Source organism: Dicentrarchus labrax, unplaced genomic scaffold (assembly GCF_905237075.1).
Source record: "Dicentrarchus labrax unplaced genomic scaffold, dlabrax2021, whole genome shotgun sequence".
Lineage (NCBI taxonomy): Eukaryota > Metazoa > Chordata > Actinopteri > Moronidae > Dicentrarchus > Dicentrarchus labrax.
In genome coordinates this window covers 16,796,401-16,819,828 of record NW_026136721.1, presented here as the reverse complement: position 1 = coordinate 16,819,828, position 23,428 = coordinate 16,796,401, and the positions used below count along the sequence as shown (strand labels likewise).

Here is a 23,428-nt window from a genome sequence, read left to right as displayed (position 1 = left end):
TATAATTAACAATAAGTCTGACAGGGGCATTCCTTCTGCTTACTGTGTGTTTTTACTTTTGATATTTAAGTGCAGATAATCATTTTGTAGGCCAATTTTACTAAAGTACACATATAATTAGTATTTTAAAACTATTTCATCCACCACTGGTAGTCAAATATGATCTCCAGTCGACAGACAGATTCGATGTATCAACTTTAAAGTCATCTCATATGAATTTTATTTTTACTGAATGTGATTGGTTAAACTCTATTAATGTAAACCGGGTGAACTGAGTCCACTGTTCAACTGACTGACTACATTCCTGTTTATAAATGACGTCGGTTTCAAATGAATCACTCACTCTCAGTCAGTGAAGCATCAGATCCTCTCTACTCAGTATGAGACTTTGCCCTCAGCCTCAGCACCAACACAATGACCGCACATCTCGCGATGACAGCGAGGAACCGCGATAGTTAATGCAAAGTTATAATCACAGCAGCGCAGCGGCAGCAGCAGCAGCAACAGCAGCAATGGCCGCTTTCCGCAGAGTGGCATCGCTGGCCGGTAAGCTATCCCTCTGGTCGGCGGCGAGAAACGAGCTCGTCGGCGGTCATACGGCCAGTGGAGGAAGGGCACGGAGGTGTCTGGCTGTCGGGATGTGTCTTGCAACGGGGGGAGCCGTGGCGCTTTACTTCTACAACGATATGACGAGCGGCGGAGGCAGGAAGAGGATGGCGGGTCACAGCATCAACGGTCTGCTGCCGTCCATCCCGACTGTTGTGGCCAAGGACAAGGTAGGAGGCTGGCTGACAATGGCGTCTGACTGGTAACAGTAACGAGTGACAGTGACACGTAGCGACTTGCTTGGTCGTTGGATAAAATGTGCTGTTTACAGTGTTTACATAGGGCCCTCGGTGGGACGGACTGGGGAGTGAAGACCACAGACCACTGAGAGAAAGGGCAGAGGGTACATTCGCGTCTCCTTCCGCGGACATTAGACCCACGTAGGCCCAGTCAGGCGGACCTACGTTACTTCTGTTTTGCAGCCATGGTGTTTGCTGGCGGTTAACATGTTTTCCTCTCGGGTGGATAAACTGTGTCATTCATTGCCAGCACGCCCAGTGGAAACACTTCGCTCACTGTTTGGCCGTCGGTCGGTGTGCGCGCGCAGATGCAGGAATGGCGCTCTCCGCTCGAGCTGGTGCTGAAATGACAACACGTTGATGATGTTACTGTCACCTGGATGCGTTCAGGACGTTTTGAACAGAGTAAGACTGTAGATAAACAATATTATCATTTATAAGTTTATTTCTACATAAAGGGAACCTGAATTTTAGTATGCAGCACTGCGTTGTAAAATGACAAATTACCTTGTTACTGAGTAGTTACTGGTTCCTGTAAGGACTAATTATTGAACGGCTTAACTTAGTAGTTCCTGTAGTTTTACTACTTAAGTTAAATGTTAAGTTACTTGAGAGCAGACAGCTGGATTCAGTGACCTAGAATCCAGTGGTGAGAGCAGTAGTCAGATCCTTTAGATCCTTTAGCAATACCACTAATTAAGGATTCAAAAGGTTTTACTTTACTACTTTTAGCAACAAAATGTACTTAAAGTATCGACAAGATATAATAATTACTCATTATACAGAGGGGATCTTTTTAAAAAAAGTTTCATTACATCATTATGTATTATATTATTGTGTTGTTATTATTATTAACACATTGAAATGTAAGCAGCATTTTAATGTTGCAGCTAGTGGAGCTAGAGCGAATCGTGACTACTATATACAGCTTTGGCATTTGTAAGATGATTAAATGTCTTGAATAAAAAAATATCTTGAAAGTAACAGTAGCCATCAAATAAATGTATTGTAGCAAAGAATACAATATATTTCTCTGAAATGTAGATGGTAGAGTAAAGTAACATTAAACTGATATAATTAAGTCCCTTAAAATTGTACTTAAAGACAGTACTGTACTTAGTTACTCTTAACCACTGCCAGTATCTAACAATTCTTTCAGAGTAGAGCTGAAACAATTAGGTCATTGATACTATAGAAGTAATTATTTATAGTGATTCTGCATACCATGTCAAAGTGACAAAAATGTTGTGTTTTGTTCACAACCCAAAGATATTCAGTTTACTGTCATAGAGGACGAAAGAAACCTGAAAATGAATATTTTACAGCTAATTTTGGATGATTACTGATGCTGATTTATGCACATACTTGATTTCAACCTTATTGCAGAGAAAATCAAGTCTCTCCTATACTGTAATTCACATATTATTATGCTCACTCTTATTGTGTTGACTCACTGACACACGCAGACATAAAATGTACATACCGGTTTTCCCCTTCAAACTGTAAAGTTCCTCATATTTTAACAGGCTTGGATGACGCTGTCCCTGAGACAATCCTGACAATAAACAGGGCAAATTTGACCTATTTCACAAGTTGCAAAACAAGTAAATAAGTGTTGTCTCTGTTCAAAGGGATCATGTGGAAGTAATGTCATTTTACAACTGTACAGCAATTAAAGCCAACTGAAATAACATTGATTATTATTAGCATTAACATTGATGCCTACATATGCTTTACAGCTCATTGCTTAAACTCAATGATATATTAACTGAATAAATGTATTAAAAAATAGGATGACAGATTGCAACTCAGGTAAGGCCATATCTGAAAAATACCTGTGACTAGGCATCGTATAGCGTGTGACTTAATGTAGTCTACAAATCCCGACCTCTTCAACAAAGACAAACAGATATCTGTCCAGAGCAGTACACTAAATTAGGTTCTGATTGATGCCTTTGGCCCTGGGGAGTTGTGGTCATATTTTTTTGGCTGTTTTTAAAGACTGGAGAAGAAGCTGCTGACAGCTCTGTTTCTCTTCATTTTTTTTTTACAAATCTATTGTAATGATCGGGATGACAGCTCTTAAGATGGGTTACTAAATTTTTATTGTGGATGGAATGACCGACACTGAGCAATCATTTCAAATAGCATCTCTTTCTGAAACTTTGACCTCCACACCACAGTCATGCTTGTCCCTCTTTTATGCTCACAGATGTGGTGACGTCATCTGGCTGGCACAGCATTATGCATTTAGCTTAATGGTATAATTCAAGCGTCATCGACCTGTCATATCGGAAGAAATTGCTGATCCAGGGTTTCAATTTGAAGCCTTTATTGGCCGATACCGATAACGTGCGTATATCCTCATGCATCCCTAATCAGTTATCAAAATTGATTAATTGACTAATTGTTGCAGCTCTAGTTTATGCATACCCTACCTTTACTTATTATCTGAACTGTGTGGCTTGTTCAGAAAATGTGCTTTTGTTAGAGTAATTTTGAGAGTAAAGTGAGAATGATATGTTTAATAAGATGCAGCTTCAGCCTACATATTTTGGGTCACTATTAGCTCTTCTTGACATTGATTGATTGATTGATCTTTTACACACTCTGGTTTTCTAAATGATTTATTTTAAAGGTCCAGTGTTTAACATTTAGGAGGATCTATTGACAGAAATTGAATATAATATTCCTAATCACCTGGAAATAAGAGCCATTGTGTTTTTGTTTCCTTAGAATCAGCCATTTTTATCTCCAGAGGGAGCGGGTCCTCTTCTACAGAGTCTGTCATGTTGAACCACCATGTTTCTACAGTAGCCCAGATCAGACAAACCAAACACTGGCTGTAGATAGGGCCTTTCAAGTTTTTCACAAGTTTTGCAGCAATCATAGTTTTTCCTGTTCTCATTCCCAGGCTGTTAAAAACATATGTGAGTGGTGTAGATGAAATAAAGATTGATAATTAAGGAATCATTCCTCAGTCAACTTAATGGCACAAATCCTACTAATCATTGTTGTGTACATATTAGTTACTACAGTAGTATTTTCCCCCTCAAGTAAAGGTGCATTATATTTAGCTGACATAAATATGTCATTAAAGAGTACTAACGTAACAGTAACAGCAGATCTTAGACAGTTAACTATTGAATTTGTATTAGGTATACATATCACCTGCTTTATGATCAGTAAGGGTAATCAAGTAATTTTTGTTATTTAGCTTTACAGTTGGGTATATGTAGATACAGTCTGGCCCGGCACTTTATTTAAGTAAATGAGCACACAAGTTAAAACTAAGTAGTAAATCAATCTAAAACTGTTGGTAAAAATGGCCTCCTGTAATGTAAAGTACTGTGTATTAAGGTTTTTAATGTAATGTTAGAGCTTGTGAACTGTTAGGTGTAGAATTACTGCCTGTTGGGACAAAGGATGAAGGAGTTAAAAAGCAGTAGAGCTAGCCCATAAGAAGACAAGCAGGCTTCCTGACTGGGGAACAAGTTTGCTAGATAGCACAACTTGTGAACAGGACAACTCCAGTGGGGAAAGGGAAAAACTACCATCTGTTACTCCGTAAAGGTAGCCTGTAGGGACTCTGAATAATTAGGTTGAAAGAAATTGGGCGCACTCACCTTCAGGGAAAGAGAACCAAGCCACAGTGAAACATAAGTTCTTACATGCTTGAAAATAAGGCAGTAAGGCAGTAAAAACAAGAAAACCATACAGCCAGGAAACAAAAGAGTGGGTCATTTGAGTCTCCAGAGACCTGGATTTGGGGGACTAGCTAGCAAGAACTACTTGCTCTTGGGAACAGGGATGAAGGGGCCCAGAAACGTGAGATGGACAGGACTCAGAGAAAAATCCTATCCAGATTTTGAATGGCATACAGAGTGACTTGATGTCTAGTTGGCTGATTGGGCTTTTATAGCCTTTAATAATTTAATGACAGCTGAAGAGTGACCGGAAAGAGGGGGGGGGGGGAGGGGGAGAGGGGATAACGTGCAGAAAAGGGCCAAAGGTTGGAATCGAATCCATAGTTTCCATGATCTATGACACAAGGATTCAGCCTCAGTACATGAGGCACCAGCTCTACCAGGTGAGCTATCAGGGCGCTTTCTGTTTTTGACTGTAATCCTTCCTCTGAACGACGAGTTTCTTTTTATGTGGAGCATCAGAAACCTTTCTTGGACACTTCTTAGGATTTTCCACCATAGGCTCCGCCATAGTTGCTGTAGCCTACTGTGTCGCTACGGTTGCTTCCCCCAGTCATTGCTGGTTGATGTAAAATGTATGACTACCAGTGCACCAGTACAGGAAAAGACCAGATTTAAAAACTCCAGTATACTGCTTAATCAGCATTATGTGAGCTCGGCAAGGGCTTGACTGTAACGGGCGGAAACTGAGGCGATGGAATAAATCCTGCAGGGAGAACACTGGGTTACCTGAGAGGAAAACACCTGGAGCATCTGCTATGAGTCAGGAGAATGAGACTAGGGGACAGAACAGGTTTATGACATTATAACTACACAAGAACATAATGTGCCGTACTGAATCTAATTTGAAATCACTGCCATTAATTATTTCTTTACATGTAGCTTACATTACTTTTAACATCATGTTGTAGCATGGTGTGTGAACCTAGCTGCCTTTGCAGAACTTTATAAACTTCATTCATTAGTGAGAGTCAAAGCCGTGGGCGTCTGTGCTCTTACACTTGATTACAGTGCATTCCTATGAAGCCGAGCACTCATCTCCTATTCATGCCTTCAAAAGCCCCCTTGGTGAACGCAGCATCAAAGCTTTATGAATGAATCTGTGTGCTCATTAGCATGTTAGCTGAGCTGAGCAGGAACCTCAGTGTGCTGGGCCCTGCAGCCAAACAGGTTTAAATTTGGAAACCTCTCTGCTAATTACGCAGCTTCGTGCACCACAATCTGTTGGCGTAGCAGCTCTCCTACACTGCAGCTAATCAAGTTGAAGCACTGGCTCCTCACAGGGGGAGAGAGAGATGCTAATCAAGTAGAAAGTAGTGACAAAGTATTTGTGTGTGTGTGTGTGTGTGTGTGTGTGTGTGTGTGTGTGTGTGTCTGTTCTCCTGTTATTGTACTGCGCCAGAGGTGCTGACTGTTTATAATCTCAGAGAGCTAAATGGAGAGAGTTGATGCCAAGAATAGATGGATCTCCTCATTATAGAGGTTCAAAAGCAGTGAAGAGGCACACACAGTTTAGATTCTGCTGTCTGTATAAGAGGCCACAGAGTTTTCTCTTCACACAAAGGTACCACAGCTGGTAGTCACATTCAAACTATAATGATTTGGGCAAATTAATACCTATCAAGATTATTTAAATGTTTTACACAAACCTTTACTTAACATATTATGTTATATACACATCATTGAATATGATATTTATATTGTGATTAATGCAGTAATATTGAAATTATGATTTGTCTCCTGTTGATAATTGTTTTGCTAATCTATTTTCAAATGGCTGCCACCTTAAAATATTTTCACTGAAAAAAATACCTAAAAAAATAAAAACCAACAAAAAGTAGTGTAGCTCATCAACAGGGCAACACAATCAATAACAGTGTATTTTGTTTTGCATTTTGTTTTTATGTCTGCAGGCACGTCCTTTTGACTTTGAGGATGGAGACGTGTACATGTCGTCCCATGAGCATCGCTTCCGCATGTTCAGCTCTGTGGAGTATGAAGGGCAGCTGTACATGACTCCACAGAACTTCATTGAGTCTGTCACCATGAGCGAACCAAGAAGTATGTTTGACAGACTCACACATCCATCCAGTTCAAAACTCTTACCTACCTTACATACCTAGAGTCAATTCTTTTTTCTGTTTGTATACTGTGAAGAGACCATGCTTTCCTGGGCATGAAGATTGTCACTTGTTAAAGCCATTTCAGTTTGATGTAGATATACAGTTATTTTCATTTTCTTGGTCCCATTTTCACCTGGCATGTCATGTGGCTAAAATCTGGATTGTATCTAGATTTTGATTGATTACATTTACACGTGACATTAAAATATTTGGCATTGCACATTCAATTTCTCTCTCCTTACAGTACAGACCTTGTTCTGCTGTTTCACCATCTGGCAATATCCATTTCACTGAACATTTGTGTGCTGGTTGGATCCAAATATTAAAGTAACATTTCTGTAGTGTTGTACACTTACATTTTGATGTAAATGCGTCTTTATGTGCCTTTGATAACAAACTAAATTAGATATATTTTTAGTTTGCTGATGGCCATCTCTGTTCTGAAATTGATTTCCCAATATGGATGTCAGTGCCCGGTGTAAAATAGATCCTTTTAAACTGAAACCAAGTTTTAAAACACTTTAAAATCCTGAGTTTAAACACTTCTTTGCTGTTTCTGTCAGCCTGCTGCCAGTTGTAACAGATTAGTCTCGGCCAGCCAGCCTCAAAGCAGATGGCTTTACAGCTATTGTTTAGTCTGAGATTAATGTTAGTCAGACACACGCACACACACACACGCACACACACACACACACACACACACACACACACACACACACACACACACACAGGCACACACATACACACATACTCACACACTCCTTGACTTGTCCACATTCCTTTTGCTCACATTTACCCTTTCTCTTAACCAATAAATATCTAAACCAGACACTTTACTTATTTTTTCCTTTATGACAGCTGGTTTAAAAATGTCCTTACAAGTTGAGGTTATCACAATACACACCGTCCAAAAAAGCTACCATTCCATTCTTCAGCGGTTATGTGATTGTATTGCGTGCAAACTGTGCACCTGTATGTGTGTGTTTACATCTACCCTGGCTCACTGACATACGATACAGCCGCACATACCCTCTCAGCAGCCGACATCCTCTAATGCCCCCTTTGAAGTTGAATTAGATGAACTTTGTTGTATAAAACAGAACAAAAGTAGTATGTGCTTTTACGGGGACATTCCACATACTACAAAGACAAGCACGGGGCACTTTAGACGGTACAAATGGGCCTGTGATGATGACAGTGTATATACAATGTGTGTATGTGTGTGTGTGTGTGTGTGTGTGTGTGTGTGTGTGTGTGTGTGTGTTGTGACTGTACCCGGCACATTAAGACCCATTTCTAGATCATACAGATGCTATCTGATCGAGCCCACCCAAACTCTCTTCTCCTCTTTCCTTCTTCTTCTCTCCTCTTTTGTCTTGTTCCCTTGCAGACAAGAGGCCCTGGAGGTCCCTGACCAAACAGGTGGGAGACACACTCTTATTGCTGCTTTCCTCTGCTCCTCCATGTTGCAGGCATCTGTTGCATGTTACGTCTGTTGCAAGCTTTGTGTATTTTGTGTCTGTACAAAGATAAAAAAATGATTTTGCTGTTTCTTCTTCCATGTAAATGTCACAGTTCTGCATGTAGCATTAATGCATGATTACAGATCATTATCAGATTCATTGACACTGAAAAGCAAAACGATTGCAAGCTTTTACTGACCTTTGTGCTTCCAGGCCTTTAAAACTTTAGATTCTGTTAGTGCACAAAACTTTGTTGTGTTACAATTTTCATTTTAAATGAATTAAATTTACTTTCTCTCAATGTGCATAAAAATAGAACATAAGTATATGAATGAGCAGCCTCCGAATCCATTCATTCAACCCTGCTTGACTCCCACAATAATATAGCTTTGATGTTGTCAGTAGGATTGATGGTAAGTTAAGATGTTGGCATTGACAGTGAAATACAGGAAATCAGTGCTATCACTATCACAATACAATCTTAAAGGTACCCTGTAGAGTTTTCTTGGAAAGAAACAGTTATATTTTCATTCAGTGTTTTTACCAGAAAAAAAAAAAACATTTTAGATACTAGAATAAATGGAATGTCAAGATGGATCATTTGTAGTGAACTGTTTCCTCCTTTTAATGGCATGCTGCCCACTTTCTCTTACTCTCTTTCTGTTTCTGTCTATGTAAAAGTCACATCAGACAACTCAAACTGTTTATGTGTGTGTGTGTGTGTGTGTGTGTGTGTGTGTGTGTGTGTGTGTGTGTCAGGAGCTGGAGAAGATTTTGACAGAAACTCCCCCAGTATGGAGAGGATCCTCCAAATTGTTCCGCAACCTGAGAGAACGAGGTCAGAGAGAGTACACGCATACACACACACACACACACACACACACACACACACACACACACACACTTGCATGCATACATGTGCAAACAAAAAAAACAGAAGCACCTTCAGTACCTTTGCACTCACTAATACAAACATACACAGCAAATAAGTAGCAGTCAGATAATAACAAGGTCAATGAATGTCGTTGGATTAGGATTTGGAGTTATTTATTTAGCCATTACAGTTTCATGTGTTAATATGAGGAGTAAGTGAGGAACAGTTCAATACATCTTACAGCATTTCTGCAGCCTTTCAGTGCACTGGTTTGTGTGCATGTATAACAGGTCTTACCTGCCGATGTGTGACTAAATAGCGCTTCTGAGCTTATGTGTGTGTGTGTGTGTGTCACTGTAGGTGTCTCTAATCCGGGGCTGGAGGCATGCTGTCCCTCCTTTCAGCCAAACAACCTGCTGAAAAAACTAAAAATAAACCTCTCCTCTCCTCTCCTCTCCTCTCTTCCCTTCATTGCATACAGGAACAGAAAAATTATACAGCACCAAAGAGAGAGAGGGAGAGAAGCTCCCCCTAATTAAAGCATTTGCTTCAGATGAGTGTGACATAGGAATCACACAGTCTGGGAGTGAGTCCTCGTAGTGATAACTACACACACACACACACACACATTGGGAGATGCGAAATATAACGCAGCCTCTCTTCCTCTACTGTGATAATGTTTTACATCTTGTAACTAGTTTGAGTTTTGCGTTTACACTTCAGGGACAAGTATCCAGGAGTGTTGCCTTCATCCTTTTTTTTAAATCAGAGAGATGGACAGAGAGAATGCAACGGCAAAAAATCTGAGAGGAAATGAAAAAAAAAATGGAGAGGAGGAGAAAGGGAGCATAAATAAAAGAAGAGGACGAGAAAGACATGAGCAGTGAGGGAGTGAAAAGGAGACATGTAAAGTCAGTGGAGTGTTAAGGAATGAATATAATCAGAAAAAACAAAGAGGGAGAAATAAAAGAGGAAAGAGAGAATGCTCTACCATACGCTACCATCCTCTTCATGGTAGGATGAAGACATTGCAGTTAAATACAGTGCATGTCTATTCAAATTGCTGGTTGCATATTGCCAAGACCACACACACACACACACACACACACACACACACACACACACACACACACCATTAGTATACTATTTTTTTTAACCTCTGAGCCATTAATTTGTTCGTTCACACATTCACATTTATTCAACTTTCTTATAATGCCGTCCTTCGTATAAGTCATGTGAATAAGCTGTTTAAATTGTTGTTGTGTGTTGTGTGTGCATGTGCGTGTGTGCGCTGATGTCAGGACATGCTCTCCTCTTCATACCATGACGAGCAAGGACAGTTAAAATCCTTGGGATGGCTTTGGATTTCTGAGAATGACAGAGCTATGTGTCAGACAAAGGAATGCATAGTGTTGAACATTGTTGACTGTGTGTGTGTGTGTGTGTGTGTGTGTGTGTGTGTGTGTGTGTGTGTGTGTGTGTGTGTGTGTGTGTGTGTGTGTGTGTGTTTGTGTGTGTGTGCGTGTCCGCCTGCGTGTGTGAATGGTAGCTGTGTGTTAGACAGTAATTTAATTACTTTAGTTTAGAAACATCAGATGTAATCAGAACTGTGAGGAGTTTATGGTTAGGTGATTATCATTATACCATACCATGCTGGGCATTTACATGACTACAGACTACAGATCATAGTAAATGTAAAAGCATGTTGTCAGCTGTCAGACATTTGTTCAGTTGTTGTATGAACATGCCTTACACAGTATAATGAGTTTATCTTTTAACTGTGTTAAAATATTTTTTTAGAACTAGAACAGTCCTATAACTTAGTGATACCAAATCCATGTTGTATTACTGTGTCATAGTTTTGATAAAGGTTCTTTTCTTCTTTTCTTTTATTTAGAAATTAGCATTATACGGCTCAAATATATATAGCTCTTTTGATAGTAAAGGTTGCTGACCCCTGCCCTAATGACAATTACTCTCTTGCATCAGTGTTGACCCACCTTTTTGCATGTCTTGTTTCATGTTGCTGAACGTATGTGAGTGTAAACATGTAGAATGTATTTTAGAAACCTGAGTAGTTTCACAGTGTATCTCCTGGTCTTTTCACAGCTCAGGCTACACAGAGAAAAAGAGAATTCAGTTCCAAACCAGCTCCTCTACACAAAGCAGTCGAGCATCAGGATAACACTAGGCTCACACTAGTCTTTAGCTGGTGTCATGTTCACCTACACACCAATACACACACACACACACACGGAAAGCAGTCTCCCGTAACACTCAAGCGAGTCACCCTGAACTATCTGAGCAATCAGGACAGAAAGCGAAAAAGAGGGAGACGGAGATGAGATGGAGCTACAAAGATTCCTAAATGGGCCTGAGGCAAGAAAGGATCATCTCCTAAAACATTTTTCACTTGCTTATCCAAACACAGACACATACACATGCACGCACCCCTCCCAGCCAGTGTCTTTACTTTGGACACTTGGGGTGTAGAAAAAGAAACTGTGTGTGGCCAAATGGCTGTTGGCAGCTCAGCTCCAGAAGACACATTTTAAGATGCTATCTTCATGAAAGGAAGGATTATCTGTGTTAGTGTGTGTGTGTGTGTGTGTGTGTGTGTGTGTGTGTGTGTGTGTGTGTGTGTGTGTGTGTGTGTGTGCTTGTGTGTGTGTGTGTGTGTGTGTGTGTGTCATGAGGCCCACGGTCTTTGAACATCTGTAAACATTGTGTGTGTGTGTGTGTGTGTGTTGAATATGACCTTTTCTTTAACTCTCTGTCTTGGTCTCATTACTAGGCATCATCTCATACACGGAGTACCTGTTCCTGCTCTGCATCCTGACAAGTGAGTCAGTTCAGTGTCTCTACACATCCTCCTTCACTTCATCTCATCTTCTACTTCCTTATTCCATCTCTCTCTCACTTTATCAGTATGCTGTGCTTATTTTGGTTAACAAGGCAACAAGGCTTAGCTAACAAGGCTAAGCTACATGATATGAACTATATTCAGGCCCACCCAGAACTTAACAAGAGGCAATTATGACACAAATCTGGTGGTTTTCCCCTTCCCCTTGGGGTAAGACAGCAATTGAGACAGAGAGAGACAAGAAGAAGAGGGAAAAATACCTCTACTTATAACCTTTCAAAACATAAATGTAGACAGGAATGTGAGACTTTTTTTCACCAAATACAATGAAAATTGCACATTTCCATGTCTTAGACTTTCTTACTGAGGTTTAAAGGACCAGCAAAGGCTAAACATATGTGTTCTGGTATTTCTAAAATAAAAACATAAAGTGACCCAAGTTTAAACTGTCAGATCAACAGCTATACCTGATCACTAACAAACGGGAAGAGTGATATAGACGAAAGTGTAGATCATAGTCCATATAGATTTCTACCTGTCCCATCTCCCTCCAGTCTTGCCTATATGCCACTTCATCCCATGCTATTTCTGGATTTAAAATGGACTTTCACACATGCACACACTCACCCTATGTGCTCTCCTCTCTGTTCTCCAGAGCCCCACGCTGGCTTTAAGATTGCTTTCAATATGTTTGATGCAGACGGCAACCAGATGGTGGACAAGAGGGAGTTCTTGGTGGTGAGTCTCTGATACTGAAAATCCATCCTATGAATGAATTTATATGTTACTATTTACTCCCATCGTGAAAGGTAATGGTTAGGATATTAAAGATATCGGTGATGATGGAAAATAGACAACAAAATGAGAAAAACAGGGTTGGACAGAGACAGTACGGTTCATGTTTTTATCGACTTTAAATTCCTGCTGCCTTAAGCTGAAGCAATTTTTTTTCACATTTTAAGCATTTAGAAGCTGATTTTTCAGTTTACTTTTTCTGAAGACAGCTTATTAAACAGCGAGTAGCCAAACTGCAATAGCATTTCTTTAGATTATACCCTATAAGGGCTACATGTGTCTTTCTTTCCCTGTGGGTTGGGACCAACAGATTTTCAATTGAAAACACTGCTGCAGGCAGGAAGTGATCAGAATCTCTGTGGAGACTGGCAAGAGTGAGCGATAATGGTCCTGTAGCAGTGGGCAGGTGTGGGGACAAAAAAGAACTCCCACATTGTGGTTTTGATAATAGGCATTTATATTACTGCTTTCTTTAATTCAGACTTTGCCAAAAATTACATCTGTAGTCAAAAGAATTTTATTTAAAAAAACCACAAATGAAGAACGTCAGTCACTAGAAAACCAATACTATCAATACTAAAATAGGAACACCGATAACTGTGCAGCAGTAATGTGATTTAGCATTGACTTACCCTTTACATATGTGACCAAGTCCTTTCGAAAGCCAAACTAGAAAACCAACACTCTCTAAATCATGTTGTCAAAAGGCTAGAATCACATCATAGACCAGCATGAAAGAGCAAGTGATTTTGTGAACTCAGTGAATGTTTGTACGTGTGAACATTTAAGCTTCAAACAGAGCTTTGAATTGTCAATGAGATCCTCATTCTGTCTCTCGTTACAGCTTCAGGAGATCTTCCGGAAGAAAAATGAGAAGAAAGGGAGGAAAGGAGATGCTGAGAAGTCAGCACAGTTGGTAAGAAAGTTGGTAATGGAAGACGAGGGTGTGTTTGTGTGTGAGGACAGGTACATTTGTATGGATGGATAATTCAGTCCTTTAGCTACTTACAATTAGTACAACAGTGAAAGGACCATGGATTATAAGTTTTTATGGATATGGACTTAAGTAATGCTGCTGTCATCAGTAGGGTAAACTTGAAATGCAAAGCACCCAAAATGTTCCGGTTTTACTGTTGAAAGTGGGAAGTTTCTCTGTGCTCATTGAAAATTTGATTTTTAAGGGGACTATGAGCATTATTTCGGACATCACAAATAGTTTGGAAGTCGGTCCTGGTCCAGCATGCAACTTATACAAGTGTGATGTAAAAACTTGAAGCCACCAGTGCACATACACTTTGATGAGGTAGACGGATTATATGGATTTTAATGTGGAAATTATACTTTTAAATTATATTTTTATTTTGCAGAAGAAATGTATAAGACATGCATTATTGTTCCAAGCAGACTATTTGTATATATGTCTTAATACGTGTTTAGACGGGATTTTTTAGGGTTACTGAGCAGCCATGAATATGTCAGACTGTATTGATATATTGATAACAACACATCATCGTCCAAGTTAATTATCATCTGCATTTAAGCAATTACTAAAGTCAGCTAAACCCTTCATGTAACCATATTTAAGTGCATGCTGCCTTGTCTTTTTGACAATGTGGTATCTCCTCTGTTTTTACTGTGACAGTTATCTGTACTGTGTACTTTGGATACACTCTTAAAAGAATTTGTCCTTTTCAACACTTCTGTTGTTGAAGTTCTGGAACAACACCGATCATTTTGATTTACTACACTGAATGGTAATTATGCATGTGGAATTAGAGGCAAATTATAAAGTGATCAGGCTGGGTGAATATTAGCTTTTTATTGGCTTATAAGTTGGTAATAAGTAAGAAGACATGTTAGTACAGAAATGCCAGAAAAGACTTCTAAAGGTGATTTATAGACACTAATGCACACATTTGTCCACCATAGAAACATGTTATTCACTGCATTACAAATTGTGGTCACAATTCCTAAGAAAAGATTTTCATTTTAGATGTTTGCCCACCTTTCGTCTGCAGGTAACAGGTCAATCATGGCCCTTCCTTATTACTTATTAAGAGACATTGGCAGATGACACACTGCACTCCAACCAAAGAAAATTAACGCTGACAAACCTGACAAACAAACACAAACACAAAATGTACTTTCCTGCAAGAACATATTGTTTTTCAGTTTTTTCACCTATACAGTCTTTATAGTTATACAACTTATAAAATCTTACAACTACATTTTATGGTAAAATGATGAATACATTTGTTGCTCAAACTACTTAATGTCTTAGTGTATCAGTCCTGGTAAAGCTTTGATAATAATATTTACTGTTAATTTGAATTAAGGTAAAGATAAATCTGAAAAAGAAAACTGTTACACTTTTCCTCACACACAGTTTCAGTAAACATCTCTGGGAATTGCAGTGCACAGTGTTGTAAAGTGTGTGTTGTTCTTAAACATAATCATAGATGTGTTGAAAATGGCACATCCCTCTGCTGAGTGTATCCACAGCCTCTTTCCTTGCATGTACTAACATGTCTTTTACCTTCTCTCCTCCTCCTCCTCCTCCTCCTCCTCCTCTCTGGCTGCATGCTCTGTCCTTCTTTTTCTCTTCCTCATGTCTCTCTCTGTGTGTTAGAGTATGCAGCTCTATGGATATCAGGTTGCCCCCATGAACAGCGTATGTATTCAAAACCATAACCCCTTAGTCTCCTTTCTGTTCTTGTTTAGGTGGTCAAAGAAATGGGTGGAAGTTTGAACAGAGTAACAGAGAGCTAGGTGTTTCTGTCAGCTGGGTAACGACGTGCTTCATGGTTTCATTTGAAAAAAACTTTATTAAGCAGCCATAGTAGACATTTTATTTTATTTCTGAATATCCAGAACCTCTTCTGAACATTGTGTTCATCTCTTCGAAACTGTCTTTATTTTTTAGAAAAGTATTTTACTCTTATTTTTTTATGGTAAAATGTTATACTTAGTGTGAAATGTAATTATACATGTTTAGAATTTTTCAAATATATTTATTCTCTTTCTTGCCAAGAGTTAATTTGAAGATCAATGGCACCCTCATATCAATCTAATGGTGCTATCCATTTGTCTCGTAAATCCCCCAGCCGAGTTGGAAAGTGTAAATCTCGCAGCTATCTTGCAACATTTTACCGAGACACACCCCCTTGTGGTCGTAATTTCAACCGTCCCACTCGGGGCTCCTCACAGTACACCGAGTTAAACGAGGGTGAACGTACGACCCGCAAAACAAAGATGGCAGCGCCCTTATTGAGATGTATTTTCTTTGTATTTGTACTATGTTGGTCGTTTTAATGTCGATATTAAATGCTCTTACACACTTGTTTACATTGCTGCTTTAGTCCGGTCACCAATTTAAGCATTGCACGGTGTTGCTGTGCGTGCAATACAATGTAAAGTTTTGTTTTCGAGCTGGTTTGCTAAACAGGCTAATGTAGCTAACAATAACACTAGCCTGCCACTGCCCCTGGTGGCCCCTGGTGGCCCCTGGAGGCCCCTGGTGGCCCCTGGTGGCTCCTGGTGGCCCCTGGTGGCTCGAGACAAACGCCACAGCACCTGTTGACATTGAAATAGGCGAAAATGGCAAAATATTATTGAAATGTAAGACTTGCAATAACGGAATTACTTGAAATGTTAGTGTTTCTGTAGAAAAACATTATTATTTCACATTGAGCTTGTTTAGATGAGCCACAAACAATAACAACACAGCTGCTGCACTGGTGGCGTCCATGTTCTTTCCGACTGGTAATGCCCAAAGACAACTGGAACGCTATAAGTGGTACAAGCCAGGCAATTACGTCACGTTCGCGCATCAGAGCAACTCGGGCGGGGGATTTACGAGACCAATGGATAGCACCATAAGGCCACAACCAGCAGTGCGTTAGCTTAGCCTAGCACAAAGACTGAGAGCAGACTGAGAGCAAGTTGGGGGGTTGTGTGTTGGAATATGTCTTGGCGGGACACTGACTTTCTGAAGCCTCTGCTCGTTGCCTGGCAACCTGACAGTGACTTATTTTTTAACTTTAGACAAAGGTAAGCTAGCTGTTTCCCCCCGCTACCAGTCTTTATGCTAAGCTAACCGTCACCTGGTTCTAGCTTATTTTTTACTGTACAGACATGAGAGTGGTATCAATTTTCTTATCTCTCAGCAAGAAAGCAAATAAAATAGAAGAAGAAAAACTAAATTAAAAAAGCTGAAAAAGCAGATTTATATTAGTAATTCTCACAAAAAAGATAATTACAGTTGTATGTTATAGAAGTTAAAGAGATATAACAATGGTTAGAGTGAGGGGAACAGGGATTATTGGGGATATAATAGGTTCATACAATAGGTGAGTTTCATTGCACCCAGATTCTCCAAATAATGAATCTCATGATGAAAAGTCCAGTTTCACAAGCGGCTGGATATCTGTCCCCGATTTTACTAATTTAGTATTTACTTTGGACTATTTTCCTTCACTCTGGCACGTTTGTTAGGTGTAAATGTCAATTATTTTGGGATACTTAGAGGACTCTGTGTAATACCCCTGTCACCCACTTTTGTGTCCTGATCTGGTCTTTGAAAAAGCTCTAACCCTGACCCAGTCCACCTGATCCTCTGTTGTCAATAAAATGTCCAAAGTAGACTCCTTGAAAGGATGGATGGACAGAGAGGATGAGAGGGATAGAGAAAGACTTCCTTCAAGACAGGGTGTCCATCTGTCAGGTCAGCTGAGTGATTGATCGAGGGATGATGGAAGAAGAGGAGTAATATATTTAAGGGGTCAGGAGAGATGAACTCTTACAAAAAGAGAATGATGTGATTTAGAATGACTGGAGGCACTCTCGAGCTCTAAACACAATCAGACACTGTTCAGTTTAGACTGTTTAAGGACACATGCTGTTTGTTTGGCAGTGTGTGTGGTGTGTGTGTGTGTGTGTGTGTGTGTGTGTTCTTGTTGATGTTACCGAGTTTGGTTAATGCTAAGAGAGCAGGAGATGTTTTATTGAAAGAAGCCAAGGCTGCAGACAGAAAGTTGCTTCTATTGTGTGAGCACATTCACATTTACATGATAAAGAAAGCTAACAGGTTACATATGTCTGCTGAGTGGTATGGCATCCACAATTAAACTGATTACTTTAAACAAATCAATCAAGAGAAGGATATATTATATTACATACAATGAAGACTAGCTTGTTCAACATAGTAATTAAATATTTGAGATTTGTACACATTCAACACTTAAATGCCTTCAATTATTTGCCCCTAATTCCCCCTTGAGATACAACTGTAGAGGTTGGCCCACCCTGAGTGGTAATGAATGTTTTCTAATGGAGATAGAGTAGTGTAGCAAGAGTTGTACTGTTCAATAACTGTAGCCTACCAGCCACTAGTCTCTATTCAGACTATGAGCTTTCCCCCTCTCTCTCTCTCTCTCTCTCTCTCTCTCTCTCTCTCTCTCTCTCTCTCTCTCTCTCTCTCTCTCTCTCTCTCAGACAGACACACACACACACACACACACACACACACACACACACACACACACACACACACACACAGAGGCACTCTTGGTCCTGTCAGTGTTGTGATGGATAGCTGCATTGTCACTGTGAAGTTAAGAGCGGTGCAGGGTCATGTTAAAATGGCTGCTGCTGCATTCTCCCTGGAGAGAGAGACAAGGTGGGTGGTCAGGATCTCAGCGCTGTGGTTGACTTTAATGAAGGCAGAATACACTCTAACAGGACCAGCTATCTTATGTGGCGTTTAGGACAGCACATACAGCGGGTAAAATAAGTATTGAACACGTCACCATTATTCTCAGTAAATATATTTCTAAAGATGCTATTGTCATGAAATTTTCACATGCAAAGTAATCAAACCATAGATGTCCATAAATTAAGTTATGTGTAATAATATGAAATGACACAGGGAAAAAGTATTGAACACATGACGAAAGGGAGGTGCAAAAAGGCATGAAAAGCCAAGACACCAGCTGAAATCTGTCAGTAATTAGAGAACAATCCTGCCACTTGTCAGTGCAAATTATATCAGCTGGTTCAGTCGCGACTGATGGCCTATAAAAAGGTGTCTCATCACCAAGGTGTCACACAAGAAATGTCTCATGATGGGTAAAACCAGCGAGCTCTCGCAAGACCTTTGCAACCTTATTGTTGCTAAACATACTGATGGCGTTGGTTACCGAAGGATTTCTAAACTTCTGAATGTTCCAGTGAGCACTGTTGGGGCAATAATCCGGAAGTGCAAAGAACATAATTTCACCATAAACCGGCCACGACTAGGTGCTCCTCAAGATTTCTGACAGAGGAGTGAAAAGAATTTTCAGAAGAGTTGTCCAAGAGCCAAGGACCACTTGTGGAGAGCTTCAGAAAGACCTGGAATCGCCATGGCCTGTATGCATGCTTCAAAGCGTGTTTAGAGTTTGCTGCACAACATTTAGACAAGCCTGTTAAATACTGGGAGACTATAATCTGGTCAGATGAGACCAAAATTCAACTCTTTGGATGCCGTAATAGACAGCATGTTTGGAGGTCAAATGGCAATGCTCATCACCCCAAAAACACCATACCAACAGTGAAGTTTGGAGGTGGGAACATCATGGTGTGGGGCTGTTTTTCAGCATACGGCACTGGCAAACTTCATATAATTGAAGGATGAATGGAAAAATGTACCGAGACGTTCTTGATAAAAATCTGCTGCCATCTACCAGGATGATGAAGATGAAATGACGGTGGACATTTCAGCAAGACAATGATCCCAAACACACAGCCAAGGAAACTCTCAGTTGGTTTCAGAGAAAGAAAATAAAGCTGCTAGAATGGCCCAGCCAATCACCTGACTTGAATCCAATAGAAAATCTATGGAAAGAACTAAAGATCAGAGTTCATAGAAGATGATTTGAAGACTGTTTGTGCAGAAGAATGAGCCAAAATCACACCTGAGCGATGCATGCGACTAGTTTCTCCATACAGGAGGCGTCTTGAAGCTGTCATTACCAACAAAGGCTTTTGTACAAGTATTAGATACATTTCAGTAAGCGTGTTCAATATTTTTTCCATATGTCATTCCATTTTATTTCACATAACTTTAATTTCTGAAATTATTTATTTTAGTTTCTTTGCATGTGTGGATTGCATGGGCTGTTACCGACATCTGGTGAAAATTTCATGACAATAGCACCTTTAGAAATATATTTACTGAGAAAATGGTGACGTGTTCAGTACTTATTTTACCCGCTGTATCATAAATAATCCTTATTCTTATGTTCACCAAAAGCACTGGAAGACATTAGATAATATATTTGTCTTTTGCTTTATCTGTGATGTACACGTTTTAAAATCTGACCCTTCCTCCCTTCATTCCTGTTGTGTTTGACACTAATGTGTTTTTATGCTTGGTGCTTATTACAGTGGATGGGGTGAATTTATAGTTATATAGTTAGTTATATAGTTATAGTTAAATCAAACATTACAAATGGATATTACCACTGTAAATTGTATTGATAACAGAACATGATTTCATTTAAATTTTGTTTCTCCCTAGTTATATTAGCTATTTCTTTCTTCTAATAAACAGCATTTCAGCAATGTAGGGTCAGCACATAATTTAGTGTTTACTATTTGTTCTCTATGATTTGGCAAAAAAGAATGGATGAGGTTTCCCTTATAAGGTAGATCCATGAATGTCAGAAGCCAGATCAGAATTATCTTATTTAAGTATTTACTATTTATGAATGCTGTATGTGACACTGTCCATGAATATGCAGTATATGTACTCTAAAACAAGAAAATTGACTTAATGTATGTATATATTGAGAATTGATAGAGTGATTACTGAAGGCTGAAGTTTACTTCCTGAAGTGGTTAAGTTGGAGGTGAACTGACCCTGGCCCTGCTTGACCGCTCCTACAGGTGCTAAAAAAAGACAGTCAGGAGTTTGTGGCGCGGAGTTACTGGGACGTTCTGAGGCGAGGCGCCAGTCAAGTCCTCTTTTCTGACCTGGCGGAGGTACACAGACTTAACTGTCCTCTGTCCCTACATCCCTCCATTTTTCATCCTTCACTTGTCCATCACAGTTCACTGTAGTTAGTGTTGATCCTCCAACTAGCCCCACAGATTCAGAATTATGTATTCAAGCTTGGCCAGAATAACACCAGTTTTATCCTCCAAAATAAAAGCATTACTTGTGAGTGAGCAAATAGGTGTTTGACCTTAATGTTTGACTTCTTAAGAAATCAGGCTTAGCTAATCTTCATATGGACCAAGATATTTTGTCGGACAAAAGAGAAGTAAGAACTAAAACTATTTGTCAGTATAGGGTTATTGTACAACGTTACGATCACCCTAACTCTTTTATTCTGGTTTGGCTTGATACTGATAATTTACATACAGTAGACTGAATTGCAATTTTTCTTTTTTCCTTTCTTCCCTAAAAAATTATATAACATATATTATATTTAGATCACTTAATATCTGCCATACTTGTATCTCACTTATATCTTTAGGGTGCAGAAACTAGTGTCAATCCATTCCTCCATTCCCTTTCTCCATGTGAAATCATTTCTGTTTGGATGAGCTCTACAAGATTCCTTGCACTAAACACAATATGTCCATCGGACTGATCTCTTCTAAAACTGAGAGAGTTGTAGGAAAATCTTTCTTGCGATAACTCGAGGCTCCTCCAAATGTTTGAAATGTCTTCTCCATTTCATTATGTCACAACCTCATTCCTGATGAACAAATATGATAAGGAGTTTTTTCTTCATATTTGTTCCTATTGATTATTGTTTCTAAATAATATAATATATTGTACTGATGTGACAATATTGATCAAATAATGCTAGTTAGATGATAGATATTGTACTGTCCGTATTCTAATAACCTGTTGTGTTTCTCGCCTGCCTTCTGTCATTTGGTCTCTTCATTATGCTTTTCTATGTGTATCTGTGCCTTGTTATCTGTGCTGTGTTGTGGCTAGTGTTTTAGCTTTGGTGTGAAATCATTCTCAGTTTAAACCACAACATGTTTAATGATACTGTTATAATGATAACAAGGCTGACTGCAGAGCACATACAAAAACCCTGCTCATTATAGCACCCCACACTTATACTGAGTCACATTGAATTTCTTTAATTTTAAGTACAGTAGTCTTTTGCTTCTGTACTTTGAATTACAGTAGTATATACATTTAGGCAAAAATGTGAAATGCATCACTCACTTCAGCAGTTAAGATCAAATGGTGACCTGAACTGCGGGTAGATAGTAGGTAATACCTCCAAACAACCCTCAAAAGCTTCTACTTCCAAGATTAGACATTTTAAATGTTGTTTATCACCTGTACTTTTAGACAGAATTAATGGAAAAAGAAGTATTCAGCCATGCAAGCAACTCTGTGAGGTTGTACGTCAGCATAGCGGCTAACATGCTCAAAATGATAATGCTAATATGCTGATATTTATCAGATCGAATTATCATTCACATTCAGATGTTCACTATCTTAGTTTAGTGTGTACAGTTGAGGCTGATGGCAATGCCATCAAACCAAAGTATTGGACAAATTTAAATGTTCAACTGATTATGGCGATGGATATAAAGTAAGAGAATCACCAAAGACAATCGTGTGGGGATTATCAATGTCAGAACCAAATTTCATTACAGTCCATCCAATAATTGCAAAGACATTTCACTAGAAAGGAAATGTAAACCTCGTAGTGGAGGAATGGTCGGAGGATCACCACAGTCAGTGGGATTCATCCTCTGGGGATCATGAAAAGTTCATTGCAATCCATTTAACAGTTGTTGAGATATTTTAGTCTGGACCAAAGTGGTGGACTGATAAACCAACAGGCCGACATCCCTATAGCCACGGCGTTAGCGTGAAAACAGACAAACAGGACTAAAATCAAAACATGAGGCGCCTCTTTAGCTTACCTGGTAGCAGCCTGAGTCAATTCCAGCCTGGGGCCCTTTGCTGTCATCCCCCCATCTCTTTCTCTACAGCTGTTCCTATCCAATACATACATTTTATTTTATTAAAATTAATAAAATAAAATATAAGTAAATAAAATCAAAGCATTTTTACACAGGTAACAATGCTGCTCATCTGTATAATCTCACATTTTGGCAAATGTTTCATTGGCTTGTTTGTGTGCAAGTCAAATAGTCTTTCTGATGCGTCTAACACAAAGTAAAGATGCTAGTAATGATTAATAACAGCTAACAGTGCTAGCAGGCTAGCTTCCTAATGACAGGCTATGTGCTGTGGTGGCAGCGGAAGCTGAGGTGGAGGTAATGACAGTGGAGCATAATGGGACTGACCTTGTATTTACACCAAGCAGCCTTTCATCTGCTGGGACGTCAGACGGACAGAACAGACGGATCAGACAGGGGGGAGGGTGGGGGGAGGGAAATAAAAGGAAGACAAACAGGTACATTAAAAGTGTGAGGGATTAAAAAAATTATAAGATGAAGTAAAATGAACAAAAAGTGAGACATGGTGTCACAATAAAAAAAAAAGGGATACATTAAAGAGAAGAGGAAACGTTGGAATTGTAACAAATCTGTAACCAGATCAGATAAGTTGAAAACCTGAGGGTGAAAAGAAAGGAAGAGATACAATCTGAGAGACAACAAACAGGTGAGAGAGGCCCCAAGAAGATGACACAGGTCAGCAGAGAGAACAAATGTTCAGGAACAAAGTGGGTGGGAAGAAAAGAAGTTCGGGAAGCACATTAAGGGGAAAAG

At 39.4% G+C, this 23,428-nt stretch overlaps 1 protein-coding gene across 10 annotated transcripts in view; it reads left to right on the top strand.

Annotated features, from left to right (window-relative positions):
* Nucleotides 1-461: 461 nt before the first annotated feature.
* Nucleotides 462-23,428, top strand: part of micu3a (mitochondrial calcium uptake family, member 3a) — a 47,008-nt gene continuing 24,041 nt past the window's right edge. For 2 of the 10 annotated variants that reach the window (XR_007881637.1, XM_051385167.1), the window contains exons 1-10: nucleotides 462-776; nucleotides 6,466-6,613; nucleotides 8,066-8,097; nucleotides 8,898-8,976; nucleotides 9,494-9,598; nucleotides 11,807-11,854; nucleotides 12,531-12,613; nucleotides 13,515-13,586; nucleotides 15,300-15,341; nucleotides 20,597-20,692. Coding sequence is in view for 9 of the 10 variants with exons in the window: in XM_051385167.1 (XP_051241127.1) it covers nucleotides 513-776; nucleotides 6,466-6,613; nucleotides 8,066-8,097; nucleotides 8,898-8,976; nucleotides 9,494-9,598; nucleotides 11,807-11,854; nucleotides 12,531-12,613; nucleotides 13,515-13,586; nucleotides 15,300-15,341; nucleotides 20,597-20,692 (969 nt within the window). In the remaining variant the exon portion in view is untranslated. The remainder of the gene's footprint in view (nucleotides 777-6,465; nucleotides 6,614-8,065; nucleotides 8,098-8,897; nucleotides 8,977-9,493; nucleotides 9,599-11,806; nucleotides 11,855-12,530; nucleotides 12,614-13,514; nucleotides 13,587-15,299; nucleotides 15,342-20,596; nucleotides 20,693-23,428) is intronic. The other 8 variants (XM_051385171.1, XM_051385173.1, XM_051385168.1 and 5 more) reach the window with 7 other exon arrangements.